We start from the raw sequence: 17,236 nt of genomic DNA, 5'->3' as shown, positions 1-17,236 counted from the left end.
TTTATTTTGTCATTTTGTTCTTGTATTTTCTTCCAAAATTCCTCCAGGGTTTTTTCTGTTTTCTTTGGTCTGTCTCTCAATCCTTTGAAGATACCTAATCATAATTCTTTTGAATTCCTTATCAGAGATTTCCAATACTGCTTCTTCCTCAAGAATGTGTTCTGGGTCTGTATCCTGCTGCCTTGTTTCTACCACTTTATCCTGCTTCTTTGTGTGGACTGTGATGGTCTATTTTCTCCAAGGCATCATGACATTGTTGTACTTAGATATCTGTTTACTGTTTGTGAAGAGCAGCCAAGGATGATTCAGGCTCCTCTTGGTCATTTTTTATCATTGGTCCATTGGTGGAGAAGGTGGTAGTGGCTCTCAGTAAGTGAAGTTGCAGGAGGTATGGGTATAATTTTATCTTTTGGGGACTCTTTCTGTCTCCCACTCAGTTAGAAAAGATTACAATTGAATAACCATCAAAAAACTAAAAGCACATGGACCAAAAACACACCATGTAATCACATAGGAACAGTAACCAGAAAAAGAAAAAAGGGACAAAGAAGAAGAAAAAAAAGGAAACCTGCAATATCTGGGGATAGGGAACTAAGAGAAAAATGGTAGAGAAGGAGAATAATGAAGGAAAAAAAATGGGAAAAAAAAAGAAAAAACAAGGAACAGGGTTAACCATGAGAAAAAAGGGGGTGGGGAATTTAAATTAAAAAGAAAAAATTCAACCAGGAACAGGGAAAAGAAAAATTGCTGAAAACTAGGACCTGGGAGGGGAAGAATTAGAATAATAGTAAAAAGGACAAAATTATTAATAATAATAGCTTAAAAAAAAAAAAAAAAAACACAGAAAATACAAGCAAGCTAATCACCAGAAAAAAGAAAGCAAAAAAGAAAAAAAAGAGAAGAAAGTCGGTGGAGGGCAGGGCAGGGCACCCAGGCTCCATCTGAGCACACAGACAGTGATGGAGTTCCTGTGGGCCCAGAAGGTAAGTGGAAGTGGGGGAATAGATGTTTTAGGGGAACACAATTCAATCCTTGGCCCCTCCATTCACCAAGCTGGTGTGAGGTATAAGAGTAACAAGAGGAATGTTGCACCTTTTCAGTCTTGCAGGTCTGGAGTGTCCTTGCAGTTGCTGGCAAACAGAATGTGTTCTTAAGCCCCAGGAATCTGTGAGAGCACTGTCTCTTTAAATATCCAAAATAGTCAAGCCACTTTTAAACATTCAAAATGGCAGCATCCTCCAGACCAGCAAAAGTCCACTGCTCAGCCTGCCTTTCTCTTTACCTTCTCTGGTTATTCCCCAGCCACCAGAGCAGTCCTCTGTGCAGTCTCTGGCTAGCAGGGCTGAATTTTAGGTTAGTTCTTAGGTCCTACCACCACTCAGGAATCTCCAAGCTGTCTGTGCTGTGCTGTAAAGATCGCTCAGGATTGCTGTCAGATTGCAGCTCCATCTGTCTCCTTTTTTGGTATTTTTATGCAAATTCTTCTGCTAGTTGGGGTTTAGTCCATTTCTGTATCCTCCCCTTCAAGTCTCAGGGGTCCAGGATTATCTTCTGTGTCTGTGTTAATTGGTTTCCCTTGTCTTTGTTGAAGAAGTTCTGTGGCATCTTTCTGCCTAGTCCACCATCTTACCGGAACTCCCATATATGATGTTCTTGATGCCATCCCACAACTCGTCTTGTGTTTGGTCATTAGTGTTCAATGTGTCTAAACTATTCTTGAGATGGTTTCTAGATTCACATGGGATATACTCAAGGCTGTATTTTGGCTCTCATAGTCTTGACTTATTTTCTTCAGTTTCAGCTTGAACTTGCATATTAGCAATTGATGGTCTTTTCTGCAATTGACCTCTGCCCTTGTTCTAACTGATGATATTGAGCTTCTCCATTGTGTTCTTCCACAGATGTACTCAGTTTGATTCCTTTGTATTCCATCCTTTGAGGCCATGTGTATAGTTGCCATTTATGTTACTGAAAAGGTATTGGAAAGGAGTAAGTGATTGGTCTTGCAAAATTCTATCATACTATCTTTGACATAGTTTCTATCATCCAGGCAATACTTTCCAACCACTATTCCATCTTTATTTCCAAGTTTTCCATTCCAATTACCAATAATGATCAAAACATCTTCATTGCATGTTTGATAAATTTCAGACTGCTGAAGTTGACAGTTTTCAATTTCTTCATCTTTGGCATTAGTGGTTGGTGAATAAAGTGTTTATTGGTCTTCCTTGTAGGCATATAGATAATTCCCTATCACTGAAAGCATTGTACTTCAGGATAGATTTTTGAAATGTCCTTTTGACAATGAATGTGATATCTTTCAATTTGTCATTCCTGGCACTGTAGATCATAAGATTGTCTGATTTGAATTGGCCAAAAATCACTCCATTTCAGCTCACTAATACCTAAGATATCTATCTTTTTATGTTCCATTCTATTTTTAACAAATTCCAATTTTCCTAGATTCATACTTCTTACGTTCCATTTTCCTTTTATTAATGTGTGGTTGTAGCTGTTTCTTACCATTTTGAGTCATGCCCCACCAGCAAGTAAATGTCTCAAAAACTTTTCTCCATCCACATCATTAAGGTCAACTCCACTTTGAGGACATAGCAACTTCCTTTGTGGTATTTCAAATGCATTCCAACCTAAAGGGCTGAACTTCTGGCACTATATCAGATGTTCCTTTGCTATTCATAACATTTTCAGTGGCCAGTTATGTCAGAAGCAGACTGCCACATCTTTCTTCCTAATCTGTCAGTCTGGAAGTTCTGCTGTAACCTGTCTACCATGGATAACCCTGTTGGTTTTTGAAATCCTGTTGACATAGCTTCCAGCAGCACAGCAACATGAAAGTCATCACAGTATGATAAACTGACAGATGAGTGGTAGAATAGATGTTTTAGGGGAACACAATTCAATCCTTGGCACCAATCTTATCTTTTAACTTGCATAATGTTTTAAACCTTTCCTCTGTAACCCATCTCCCAAAATAGGGCAACTCACTTTTCCTGTGTTTAAATCAGTTTTTAGAAGTAGATTAGACTCTGGTAGTTCATATTTGTTGGCTAATTTTGTTTTGTTTTGTTTTAAAGGCTAAAATGTTGACATAGTTGTGTCTCAGAATCAAGGAGCTCACAGGGGAAGTTTGGGTGTTATGTTAGTTTGATAGAAAATCAGTCCTGTGTCAAAACTCTCTGTGGATGTTCAGAATAAACACTTATCAGTCTTAAACAATAACCTTGACAATTGAGATTGGTTCTCAGATGCTTTCCCCCTAAAACAAGTCCCAGGCTTCCCTATCTGAAGATGGGGTGACATGCTTTTATCTTTTTTTTACTTAAAAGGAATTTGTAAGCAATAATTAATGCAACTTCTAAGTCTTTCTTTTCTTTCTCTGTTAAAAAGCTTTTCACAGATGCCAACAAGTTCTGTCAAGGATGAGACTAATGACAATATCATCATATTTACCAGGATCTTGGATGGGCTCTTGGATGGCTATGACAACAGACTGAGGCCTGGCCTTGGAGGTGAGTTGGCCCTTCTTCTTGTAAAAGCTGGTGATGCTCCAAGAAAAGCTGAAATCCACTCCCAGGACTTGTTTACTGTGATGCAAGGCACACTGCACTGAGAATGTTTGGGTTCCTCAAATAGCATCACTGAGAGTATTTGGTTTTTTCATCCATGGCAAGAACTGTGAATCCTTTGTTATCTTTTTCCTCATGCAAATAGCTGAAGCACTCTCTCTCAAACATATCCCTGCACATTCCTACTTTCTCAGAGAATCTTAACTTTCACTTTGGTTCATTTAAAGAAGAACCTTCAACCAGTTCTTAGGCCTTTTTAAAGCTGACAGTACCTTGTGTTAAAGATATGTGTAGTCAACTTCATATTTTCTTATCTAAGTCAGTTCTTTTTGGAAATTCACTGTTAAATGTTCTTTACATCTTAGCATATTATATGCTTAATTTTTCACTAGGCCATAGTCACGGTATCCATTTTGATTATATGAAAGCTTATAAAAAAGTAAACTGCTAATGGAATGTGCTTTCAGGACACAATTTTCACAGCTTAGTTTTGTAGCTCAGTATTGTGTTCAGTTTCAAGTCATACAATGCTCTTGGTTTTAGCAGATTCTGATGCAGTACATTGGAATTTGCTGTGTTAGGTAAGTAGGAACCTTTATGCACATAAATTACTGATGAAGAAATTTAGCTCTTTTCTAGTATTTTCATTTTTAATGGTGAGATTCACTTCAAGGATTAATTGCCCTTTTTCACCTTTTTTGTAATGAAAGGCCAAGTTGGCTATTGAAAACTCCTACTTTCATCTCATTAATTACATCCCCACACCTCTACTCTGCAGCAGTGTGATGTGTTTGCATGTTATCCAGTCCCTTTAAACACTGTCAAGTTGGAGAACCATCCAGAAGATAGATGGGCCTCCTTTAGTCTTCATCACTCTTTCATCCACCTGTATGTGTTTCATGTCCTGCATGAGCTGGACACTGAGGATCCTACAGGAGCAAATGGGCTAGGAAGTGTGGAAACAAACAAGCAGTGTACAAACACACACACACAGTCAGAGATGCACCAAACAGATATGGAATTGCAGCACTCACAGGCTGCTCTGGACCATGACAATATTTTTGAGCAATTTGGGTTATTTAGTGTGGGCACTAATACACTCTGAATATGAGTCTTGCATGATACCTTGGTCCTAGAAGTTGCCAGGGGACAAACACATTTTTCCCCATTATAATTAATAACTTTTATTGCTTTATATATTTTTTCAATATTTTTAATTCATGCAAACACAAAACACTATATAAGGTGAAGTGGATCTCACTTTCCCAGCCATCCCTGCCCCAGGGCCTGTGGTCAACACTCTCTTATACGTCATTTCTCTCAGACTATCTGTTGACTTTAGTTTTGATTGGAGATACCTTTAGAGACCTTTTGCTCTCATCCCTCTGAATTGTCTATGCCTTTTTAAAGCTCCCATTTTTGGAACGACAGGGTCCCACACTATGAGGTTGGTAATACTGTGTTAAATTTATAGATGAGGAACTGAAAATAACACAGAGTCACACACTAGGACCCAGTCCATTTTTATTTATGGTCGCTCCTATAAGGTTGAGAAGTATAATGAAGGCCAGACAGCTTCTATGTGTTATGGGATTTTTTTTTTTTTTCATGTTATAGTGTGGAACCATTGGTTTTGTATATTATTTGTAAGGTTGTCCAAGTTTACCTAGGCATTATAGATGCACTTTGGATGCAAAGAGTGAGCGTGCTCAGAAAATGAGAAAATAAACAACCACAGTGTGTTCCCTGTGTGCTTGGTGACTAGCCGTGGCCCTATGTCTGTGTTTCAGAAAAAATCACTCAGGTGAGGACTGATATTTACGTTACCAGCTTTGGCCCAGTTTCAGACACAGAAATGGTAAGTCCCAGGGCTGGCCCTATATCATAATTTTAAGTAAACAGTGAATAGCTCCACTAATGACCTCTTCCATTTGCTGTAACTGGTGCTTCTCTTTACATTAGGAATATACCATAGATGTGTTTTTCCGACAAAGCTGGAAAGATGAAAGGCTTCAGTTCAAAGGGCCAATGCAGCGCCTGCCTCTCAACAACCTCCTTGCCAGCAAAATCTGGACCCCAGATACTTTCTTCCATAATGGGAAGAAGTCCATTGCCCACAACATGACAACACCCAACAAACTGCTCCGGCTAGAGGACGATGGCACTCTGCTCTACACAATGCGGTAATGACAAGGGGGAGGGGCTTAGTGTGTCCTGGAATATCCCAGTAGCCTGAGCCCATGGCCATGCAGGGATGCAGATGCTGGAAACCTGTCCTTCCTGAAAGCAAGAACTCCTCAGCCTGGAACAGGCTAGATTAGGTTTGGGGATACCATGATGGGAAGGATCGTGGATGGCAGTGAACTTACAGATGATGTTGTAATTTCTACCTTTTAACTTGTCTGTTGTAATGTAGTTTGTTTCCCTGGGCTACTAGAGGTCCATAGCTTTTGTTATTTGCATTTATTTGTTTCACAATCAAGTGCATCTTTGTAGTCATGGCCCATATAAAGTAAGATAGAATTCACTTCATTTCATAAATTTATCTCTGGAAAACCTTTTTATTTCAGTGTGCAAACTTTTGAATTTTTAAAGCCCATATCTCTTATGTTTTGATAACATTCCAATGCTGAGTTTCAATTGTAGTATTTTTACTTTAAAATTATCATTAATCATTTTTCATTCTGAATTATTCATTGCCTCTGAGAAAGTCAATAAAGTCACCAGTGAGAATGTCTCTGCTAAAGCTTTTCAAAGTTTTAGTGGTGGGCCTTCAAAGACTTACAAGAAGATTAAAAAAAAAAAAAAAGCAGTAAAGCCAAGTGTATATGCATGCATTTATATAAATTTGGTGTTATTGGCTGCCTCCCTCTAAAATCTTACAAAATAATTATTCTAAAAATAAATAAACTTTAGACTGAAAAGAAGTAACCCTAGTCAAAATAATATTAATGCTGCCATGTTTGAAGGTTATCTTTGCTAACATATGTCTGAGGACCACTTTGGCATGTGTCCCAAACATGTGACCAGAATTGGATTCTTATTATAACAACTTGTTGAGCAGCTCTGATAAGTTGTCTCATGGCATCTTGACATTGGGTCCCCTGCATTGACAATGTGATTTTTCCATAGATGGAGACATGAGTGAGGAGCACCAGCTTCCCTGGGCAGTGCTTTTCTAATGTGGAGTCATATATTGAAAGGCTAAGAATAGTGGAAGGACTGAAAGGAAGTCCTCAGTCATTGTTTTCAGTTGTCATTGAGTGGATTCCAAATCATGGCAACTCCATGTGTACAGAGTAAAACTGCATTGTATAGGGTTTTCAAGACTGCATATTTTGTAAGCAAATGCTAAGCTTGTCTTCCAAAGTGCCTCTAGATGAGATTGACTGACAATCTTTTGGCTAGTAGTTGAGCACTTAACTGTTCCCACAACCAGAAGTCAGGCAGAGAAGTTAATTGAATGTATTCTGCTCAAATATGTAGACAAAGAGCAGGTTTGTATATAGGATGCTTGGCCCTGGGTTGGATCAGAGAACCACACAGTGTTGGCAGGAATAATTGAATTCAGTTATTGTAAAGAAGTGTGGTAGGCCTGCTGTGCATTTATGTTCAGTTCATAGAATAAAAGTACTCCCAGTCCCCATCACATTATTATCCTTGAATCACACCTGGTTCCTATCCCTAAGAGGTTTTATTTAAGTCCTAAGTCTAAAAATACATCATAAAACATATAGTTTCATTTTAATAGGACAGCTGGATGTTCTTTATCAACTAGTGAGTGCATAAGTGCTTTTGCTGGGTTGTTAGTGTGGCCCATTGTTTTAAAATGAGGAGAAGCAGGACAGAAGTGCATCAGGCATCTTCACTAGTAGCCCTGGCAGCTTGGTGACATTGTCATCTTTAAGGGAGACAGGGAAGTGTCAGACAATCTGCTCAGGTCACACAGCTAGTAGGAGAGCAACAGGAATTTGAGTTCATGTCTGAGCACTTACTATGTCTAATCCACTACAGTTGCAATTGTGAGAGATGCAGTACTACTAGACATACACAGGATTACAAACTAGTTCCTTTCCTAAGTCTGTCTTTAAGTTGAATTTATATGTAAGTTGGAACAGTTAGATATGATCAAATGTTTGTCTTAGTATATAGTGCACCTTTGTATGCATAAAAGACATTAAGAAACACTTCTAGATATACTAAAATATCTTTAACATAATAATACAGCAGTAATAATATAATATTTTGATGTGCATCACAAAGTAGCATCCCTATGTTATTATGAAACAGTGTATGTATCTCAAGTTTTTAATTACAATAGGCTTTTCAAGGGTTGGTTTTTAACTACAGGTTGTATGTAAATTAAACATTAGTAAACAAGGGACTGTCTATAATGGCCTTGGCATTATCCTTGTCAAAGTGCCAGGCCCAGGAGGAAGCCAATGAGAAGGAGTGCAAGTTGTCACAGTAATCAGCAGTTGTTTATGCAGAAAAAGTCTGCTAATGAGCTGAAAAGTTGATAATGAGCCTTTTGAACATTTCAAATATGGAAATAGTTCCACTTGAAAGTGCTGTGAATTAAAAAATGTGATAATTTTTGGTTTAATATTTTTACTTACTGATTTAGCAAAGATGGTGAAATGATAATGCTAATTACTAGTGCAAATACTAATTATAAGGTGAATGGCCTCCATCTTTGAGTGCTTAAAGGGTACAACCTATCTGTGCTGCAGTTGGGCCTTGAAACACTGGTGACATACTTTGACCTGGTAATTCCTGTGCAGAGTATATTTTAAAGAAATGAGTAGGAATATGGACTAAGCTTTCTGCACAAAGGACTCCACTAAGATATCACTTATGATAGCAAACATGAGACGAAATATAAAATTAGGTAATGTTTTTTTAGCAAAAACATTGTATGTTCTAAATTTTTCTTTTTTTTTTTTTTTTGGTCTCTGGACGTAATTAAAAATGATGACACATTAAAAATATAGAACAAATTTGGATGCGTGTAATATGATTTTAACATAAGACATATGTCTGGCAATGTTTGAAAAAATAAATTTCTAAAAAGTATCTATGGGTTATTCTTAAAGATGATGGACTAGGCAGACACAACACCTTGACCCTCCAATGAAGACCTGAGAAACCAAGTGAAATGGATTCAGATGACAGAGCATTATAACAAAGGATAAAGAAGCAGATCAAATATTGACTGGAGGTAGAGTCTAAATGAAAACAGTGAACAAGGAGACATACAGAGCAGTTAATTGCCAACTGACTGGGCACAGTGTGGCCATTTTATTGCAAGCAGCATTCTGATCATGGCAGGAACTAGATAACTGATTTTGCTAATTCAGGACTGCACTGGCACCCACATCAGTGAATGGAGACTAAAGAGATGCAATCTCCTCTTATAGCTCAGCCAACCTGCTGGCGACCAGAGATGAGCCCCCTCCAATCCTTACTCACACAGCAGCTGGTCAGATCATCTTACCCTACAGCACTTTGCCACTTTTTTTTTCTTTTTCCTTTTTTGTTTTCATTTTACTTTTTCTAGTTCTTCCTACTTCCCCTCCTTTTTTCATTAATATTTTGTTCTGTTCCGTTCCTTCTTCCCTTTATCTTCCCATCACCCCCCTTTTATTAATCTGTAGAGTGGGTGACCTGTCCCTGCTACCTCTGTGGTCAGCAGTGCCCACCCCTCTGTGATAGGTGGTCCAAACTATCAGAATGCAAGGGCCACATTCTTGCTGCAGCCATGTTTGGAAGCTAGTGCTTGTGCCAGTATTATGCTTCCCTCCCCACCCCAGCGTTTATAGTAATACTTTTTTTTTTTTTTTTTTCCATTGTGATTTGGGTGAAAGTTTACAGAGCAAATTCACTTTCCATACAGCAATTTACATACACTTTGTCTCATGATGTTGACTATAGTTTACCACAATGTAACAGTTCCCCTCCTACTTCCTACCCATAGCCACCTCTTCACTGAGTCCTTCCCTTCATATGCTCCTGCCCCCTGAGCTGTCTGTCTCACTGTTCATACACAGCCCTTCTATTCTTCCATGATTATTCTCTCCAAGGAGTGTATCTACCTAATGTAAATGTTCAGCTCATATGCCCGTCTTTTGTTTGACTAGAAAACACAGGAGTGGGTTCAGTTCCAGACCTGAAGGGCAGCCAGGGGCCATAGTCTCACTGGTTCTATCAGGCTCTATCAGACCAGCAAACCTGGTCCCTTTTTCTTTTTTTCAAATGATTTTGAGTTTTGTTCCACCTTATTCTTCCACTCTACCCAGGATCTCCTACACAGATTCCCCTGTGAGTGGTTGACAGTGGTAGCTGTTAACCATCTAGTTCTTTTGTTCTCATAGTCATATAGGCTGAGGATTTCATGGTGCACCAGTCACTTGAACTAATTGTTTCCATAAATCTTTGATTTGCTTCATTTTTATTTGCTCTGGATGAGGGGAGACCCATCGTTACATCTAGATGGCCGCTTGTAAGCTTTTAAGATCCCAGCCGCTACTCGCCAAAATAGGATGTGGAACAATGTTTTGTGTAGTATGTTATGCCAGTTGAGCTTGATGTCCCCTGGGACTATGTTCCTGAGCCCACAGGTCCAGCTACTCGCTTCCTCTGGGTAGCTGACTGTGGCCAAGAAATAACTACACCCTGCCACTTGTCAGCTCTATTATATACCTGGGAAATCTTACAGAACATAGCAGTACACTTGCAGAAATATTGTCTGCCAATCCTATACATGGTCTTGGGCACACTCCCCCCTGCATAGACATACCTAACAGTTCAGACTGTCCACCCATCTATCCACCCATATATCCATGTTTGCCTTCACTGACAATGCAGTACTATATGTGCAAAAAGGTTGATCTTTGTTGTCTGTACCTCCCATGAACCTCTCTATGTCTTCCTCTTCCTCAGTGCCACTGTGTTGATCACTCACATTTGGTACATTGCCCTTCTCTTCACCCAATCAATACTTGTCTCTACCTATCTAACTGTGTTCTCTCCCTTCCCCTCCCACCCCTGGTAACTAACAAAGAATATTTCCTTCCATATAGAAACCTTTCCTTGACTTTTTACAATAACTGACTAACACAATATTTGTCCTTCTGTGATTGACTTATTTCATTCAGCATAATGTCCTCCAATTTCATCCATGTTATGTGGTGTTTTGCAGATTCTTTGTTATTCTTTAGGGTTGCATAGTGTTCCATTGTGGGTAGGTACCATAGTTCAGTAATCCATTGTTGTGCTGCTTTTTATTCTTTTTCTTTTCCTTTTTTCTTTCTTATTAGTTATTCTCTCTTTCCTCTCTGTTTTTTTTTTTTTTTTCCTTTTCTTTCTTCCTCTGTTCCTTTTTCTTCTATTTAACCCCACCTCAAGGAAGATGGGGCAATCTACTTCCATAGTGATACTGCCTTGGAAACCAAAGGAGGGGTCGCTATAAGTCGGCTCTGACTTGACGGCACTTAACAACAACAACAACTACTGTTGGCAGGACCTGCTGCTGCACCTCTCCTGTTGGTGTGCAATCCCATAGGGTTAGCACCATGTTCCTGCTGCAGCTATGTTTGGCTGCTAGCACTTGTGTCAGTGTTATGCCATTTTTTTTTTTCCTATTTCTTTTTTGTTTTTGTTTTTGCAGAGTTTCCCCTCCTCCAGTACCCAACAAAGAAAGCTTACTTCCATATATAAACTTTTCCTTGATGTTTTACAATAATGAACTTACAATATTTGTCCTTCTGTGATTGACTTATTTCACTCAGCATACTGTCCAAGTTCATCCATGTTATGCGGTATTTCACAGATTCTACTTTATTCTTTAGGGCTGCTTAATATACCATGTGTGTATGTAGCATAGTTTGGTTATCCATTCTTCTGTTGATGGGCACATAGGTAGTTTCCATCTTTTGGCTATTGCAAATAGTTCTCCAATGAACGTGGATGTGCATATATCTGTTCTTCTCCTGGCTCTCACTTCATTTGGATATATAACTAGTAATGGGATTGTTGGACAAATGGTATTTCTAATTCTAACTTTTTAAGCAATCGCCATACCTCTTTCCAATGGTTGTATCATTTTACATCCAACTAGCAGTGTATGAAAGTCCCACTGTCTCCAGATCTTCACCAGCATTTGTTATTTTCTGTGTTGCTGAACTTTGCTAGTAGTGCTGGGGCCAGATGGTATCTCATTGTTGTTTTGATTTGCATCTCTCGAATGGCTAATGGGAGCTCTGCTAACATAGTGGCTAAGGCACTTGACTGCTCACCAGATGGCTGGCAGTTCAAACCCATCAGCCACTTCTCGGAAGGAAGGTTGGGCTATCTTACTTCTGTAGTGATACTGCCTCGGAAACCCAAGGAGGGGTCGCTATGAGTCAGGGATGACTCGACAGCACATAACAACAACAATGGCTAATGATTGTGAACATTTCTTCATGTGTTAATTGGCCACCTGAATATCCTTTTTTGGTGAAGTGACTATTCATATGTTTTGCCCATTTTTTAATTGAGTTGTTTGTCTTTTTGGTGTTGAGGTGTTGGAGTTTTCTATAAATTTCAGAGGTAAGTCCCTTGTCAGCTATGTCATTGCCGAATGTTTTTCCCCCAATCTGTAGGTTCTCTTTTGACTGTTTTGGAGAAGTCTTTGAAAGCACATAAAAATTTAATTTTTAGAAGGTTCCATTCATCTAGTTTATCTTCTGTTGCTTGTTCATTTTGGGTTATGCTTGACAGTCTATTTATACCATCAATTAGGGCCCCTAAATTTGCCCCTCGTTTTTCCTTGAGGAGCTTTATAGTTTTAGGTTTTACATTTAAGTCTTTGATCCATCTGGAGTTAGTTTTCATGTGTGGTGTGAGGTACGGATCTTGTTTCATTTTCCTGCAAATGGATATCCAGTTTTGCCAGCACCATTTATTAAAGAGACCCTCTCTTGCTCATTTAATGGATTTCAGCCTTTGTCAAAAATCAGCTGACCTTAGGTCAATGGATATATTTTTTGGATCTCTATTCCATTCCACTGGTCTATGTGTTCTGTCATTGTACCAGCATCAGGCTGTTTTGACTACTGTGGCTGTATAGGAGGTTTTGAGATTTGGGAGTGTGAGACCTCCTACTTTGTTCTTCTTCTTCAATAGTGCTTTCCTTATCTGAGGTCTCTTTCCTTTACAGATAAAATTAATGATTCATTTTTCCATATCCTTTAAGAGTGTTGATGGAATCTGGATTGGGATTGAATTTTATTATTAGATTTCTTTGTGTAGTATTGACATTTTCATAACTTTCAATCTTCCTGTCCATGAGCATGGTATGTTCTTCCATTTATGTAGATCTCTTATGGCTTCTTGAAGTAGTGTTTTGTAGTTTTGTTTGTATAGGTCTTTTGTGTCCCTGGTAAGGTTTATTCCCAAGTATTTTATGCTTCTAGTAGCTATTGTAAATGATATTGATTTCCTTGTTTCCTTTTCAGGGATCTCTTTGCTGGTATAGAGGGATCCAACTGAATTTTGGATGTTGATCTTGTATCCTGCCACTGTGTTAAATCTGTCAATCAGTTCTAGTCCCCCCTCCCCGAGTCTTTTGGGTTTTCTGTGTATGGGATCATGTCATCATTAAATAGAGAAAATTTTACTTCTTCCTTACTAATTGGGATGCCTTTTATTTCCCTTTCTTGCCTTATTGCACTGGCTAGAACTTCTAGTACAATGTTGAATAGAAGTGGTGATTGAGGACATTCTTCTCTAGTTCTTGTTTGCAAGGGAAATGGTTTCAGTGTCTCCCCACTGAGAATAATGTTGGCTGTTGGTTTTGCATATATGGTCTTTACTACATTGAGGAATTTTCTCCTATTTCTATTTTGCTGAGAGGTTTTATCAGGAATGGGTGTTGGACTTTATCAAATGCCTTTTCTGCATCAATTGATATGATTATGTGGTTCTTTTTCATTTATGTGATGGATGACACTGATTGTTTTCCTAATGTTGAACCATCCTTGCATGCCTGGTATGAACCCCACTTGGTCATAATATATTATTTTTTTGATATGTTGTTGGAGTCTAATGGCTAGGATTTTTTGAAGATTTTTGCATCTATATTCGTGGTGGATATTTGTCTGTAGTTTTCATTTTTAATGATGTCTTTTCCTAGTTTTGGTATTAAGGTTATGCTTGCTTCATAAAATGAATTTAGGAGGAGTCCATCTTTTTCTATGTTCTGGAATAGTTTGAGTAGGATTGGTGTCAGTTCTTCTCTGAATGTTTGGTAGAATTCTCCAGTGACATCGTCTGGGCCAGGGTTTTATTTTGTTGGTAATTTTTTTTTAATGACCTGTTCAATTTCTTCTTTTGTTATGAGTCTGTTCAAATTTTACACCTCAGTCTGTGTTAGTTTAGGTAAGTGGTGTGTTTCTAGAAATCTGTCCATTTCTTCCAGATTTTCAAATTTATTGGAGTATAGTTCTTCATAGTATCCTGACATTATTCACTTAATTTCTGTTGGTTCTGTTGTGGTGTCACTCAATTCATTTCTTATTCATGTTATTAGTATTCTCTCCCTCTTTCCCTCTGTTAAATTTGCCAGTGGTTTATCAATTTTATTAATCTTTTCAAAAAATCAACTTCTAGTCTTGATTTATTTCTATTGTCTTCTATTTTCTGTTTCATTTATTTCTTCTCAGGTCTTTATTATTTCTTTTCTTCTGGTGACTGTAGGCTTTTTGTTGTTGTTATTGTTGTTGTTTTCTAATTGTTGGAGATGTTGTGTAAAGGTGTTTATTTTGGCTTCTGTGTGTGTGTGTGCGTGTGTGAATTTATTGCTATAAATTGGCCTCTAATCATTTCTTTTGCTGTGTCCCAAAGATTTTGGTATTTTGTGTTTTCATTTTTATTTGATTCAAGGAATTATTTAATTTCAAATTTTATTTTTTATTTTACCCGGTCATTTTTAAGGAAGGTGTTATTCATTTTCTATGTGTTTCCTCTTTTTCTGTTCATCATCCTATAATTGATTTCTAATTTCATAGCATTGTGACCTAAGAATTTACTTTTAAGTATTTCAATGTTTTAAAATTGCTTTGTAGCCTACCATATCGTGTATCCTGAAGAATGTTCCATGTGCACTGGAAAGGAATGTGTACTGTTCTGTTGTTGGGTGAAGTGCTCTGTAGATGTCTATAAGGTCAAGTTGATGAATTGTATTGTTTAGCTCTGTGTCTTTGTTGAGTTTCTTTCCAGTTTTTCTATCTGTGATTGAAAGTGGTATATTGAAGTCTCCAACTATGGCTGTGGAGTCAACTGTTTGTATTTTCTATTCTTTTAAAGTCTGATTTATTTATTTTAGGGCTCTTTCATTGGGTGCATAGATATTTATTATAGTTATGTTCTCTTGTTCAATCAATCCTTTAATCATTATATAATGTCCTTTCTTGTCTGTTATGGTGGTTTTTGTCTTAAAGTCAATTTTGTCAGAAGTTAATATTGTGACTCCTGCTCTTTTATGCCATTTGCTTGATAGATCTTTTTCCAACCTTTGATTTTTAGTCTGTCTTTGTCTTTGTCTCTAAGATGTGTCACTTGTAGACAGCCTATTCATGGGTTATGTTTTCTTATCCAGTCTGCAACTCTCCATCTCTTGAGTGGTGCATTTAATCCATTGACATTCACTGTAATTATTGACAGTGTGAAATTTTTGCTGTCATTTTGTTATATATTTTTTCATGGTGTTGCTGATCTTGTTGTTCCATATAATTTTCTGTGCTGAGCTTGTTTTGTTTATGAATAGTGTTATCACTTCCTTAATTGCTATTGTTTTAGTATTTGCTAAATATTTGTGCTTGTCCTCTTTTTATTTTGATGTGAAGGTTTATCATTTTTCTTTGAGTTTACTCTGTGCTTTATAAGTTTCTTCCCAAGTTTAGAAAAGTGCATTCTATCTTGCAATTGGCTTGACTTTCTCCATTTACACATTCTGGAACAGCACTGTATTTTTCCTTTTTTTTTTTTTTTTTTTTTTTTTTTTTCCTCATTTGCCAATTGATGTGTCTGGTTCCCTGTTTACAATCTTGTAGGCTTATGGTTTCTGGGTTATGCCATGATGTGTGTTAATGGTTGGTTGTTTTTTGTTGGTTCTCTGTCCAAAGGACTTCCTTTAGCCTCTCTTGTAAGGTTGGTCTGATTTTAGCAAATTCCCTTAATTTCTATTTATCTGGAAATGTCCTAGTTTAACCATAATATTAGAGGGACAACTTTGCTGGGTATATAATTCTTGGTTGGAACATTTTTTTCCTTTCAGGGTTTTATATATACCATCCCACTTCCTTCTTACCTGCATGATTCTGCTGAGAAATCAGAGCTTAATCTTACTGGTTTCCCTTTGTAGTAACTTTTTGTTTTTCCTGTACTGTTTTCATGATTCTTTCTTTGTCTTTGGTTTTGGTGAGTTTGATAATGGTGTGTCTTGGTGATTTTCTTTTGGTGTCTTTTCTGTTTGGTTTCATTGAACTTCTTGAATGGATATATTCTTGTCTTCATCACATCAGTGAAATTCTCTTGCAACAAATGTTTGACAATTTTCTCTGTGGTTTGTCTCTTCCTGTTCTGAAATTCTGATTACACACAGGTTGTTCCTCTTGGTGGTATCTCACGTGAATCTTAGGCTTTCTTCATTTTGTTTTGATATTTTTTCTGATTGATCCCCTTTCCAAAGAAGTATTGAAGTTTTTGTCTTCAATATCACTAATTCTGTCTTTCATTGATTCAATTTTACTCCTTGTGCATTCAATATGTTATCTGTTTCTGAAAATTTAGTATTAATCTTCTGGATTGCAATCTGTAGATTTTGTATAATTTCTAATTTTTCATTTATTTTGTCATTTTTTTCTTTTATTGTCTTCTGAAATTGTTTTATGATTTTGTCTACATTTTCCTCAATTTTGTCAGTGTTTTCCTTGATCTGTCTCTCAATCCTTTTAAGATACCTAAATATAATTCTTTTGAATTCCTTATGAGGGAGTTCCAATTCTGCTTCTTCCTCAGGGATGTGTTCTGGCTCTGTCCTGGTGCCTTGTTTCTCCTGCTTTATCTTGCTTCTCTGTGTGCACTGTAGTGGTCTGTGGTCTCCGAGACATAGTGATGTATTTGTGTTTATATTTAATTGGTGATTGTATGTTGGAGTGATTTGCCAAGATTTTTGTTTACTTTGATTTGTTTGGTTGTATCTGAGTAAGAAGGTACTGTGCTCCTCTATTCTCTAGTTGGCAGCACTTACACACTCACCATCTGTCTCCTTTCTAGTTGTCAGCCTCATATATCCATGTTGTCCTTGGCAAGCACAGCCTATTCTTAGGTCCCTGGAATCTGAACTAGAACACTCTTACTTTAAACATCCAAATGGCTACCACTTGTAAATATTCAAAATGGCTGAACCTTCTGGACAGCTGAAAGTCCATAGTTCAGTCTCCTCTTTGCTCGTTCCCTTTTTAGTCATCAGCCATCAGCACAATCATCCACACAGCCCTTGGCAAGTAGGGTTGATTTTTAGGTTAATTCTCAACTAAAACCACTTGAAAATATTCATACTGTCCATGCCATCAGGATAGCTGATAGTCCACAGCTCCTTTAGT

General features: G+C 37.6%; 1 protein-coding gene across 1 annotated transcript in view; it reads left to right on the top strand.

Moving 5' to 3' along the window:
- GABRA5 (gamma-aminobutyric acid type A receptor subunit alpha5) overlaps nt 1–17,236 on the top strand; it is a 243,067-nt gene that overhangs the window by 19,302 nt on the left and 206,529 nt on the right. Inside the window, exons 2-4 of the mRNA XM_007945972.2 lie at nt 3,409–3,530; nt 5,378–5,445; nt 5,550–5,770. Coding sequence (XP_007944163.1) covers nt 3,409–3,530; nt 5,378–5,445; nt 5,550–5,770 — 411 coding nt within the window. The remainder of the gene's footprint in view (nt 1–3,408; nt 3,531–5,377; nt 5,446–5,549; nt 5,771–17,236) is intronic.

Source organism: Orycteropus afer, unplaced genomic scaffold, assembly GCF_000298275.1.
Source record: "Orycteropus afer afer isolate SDZICR_OR568_19922 unplaced genomic scaffold, OryAfe1.0 scaffold00146, whole genome shotgun sequence".
NCBI classification, from domain to species: domain Eukaryota; kingdom Metazoa; phylum Chordata; class Mammalia; order Tubulidentata; family Orycteropodidae; genus Orycteropus; species Orycteropus afer.
Note: the sequence above shows the minus strand (reverse complement) of the source record. Positions and strands in the feature narration are given on the sequence as shown.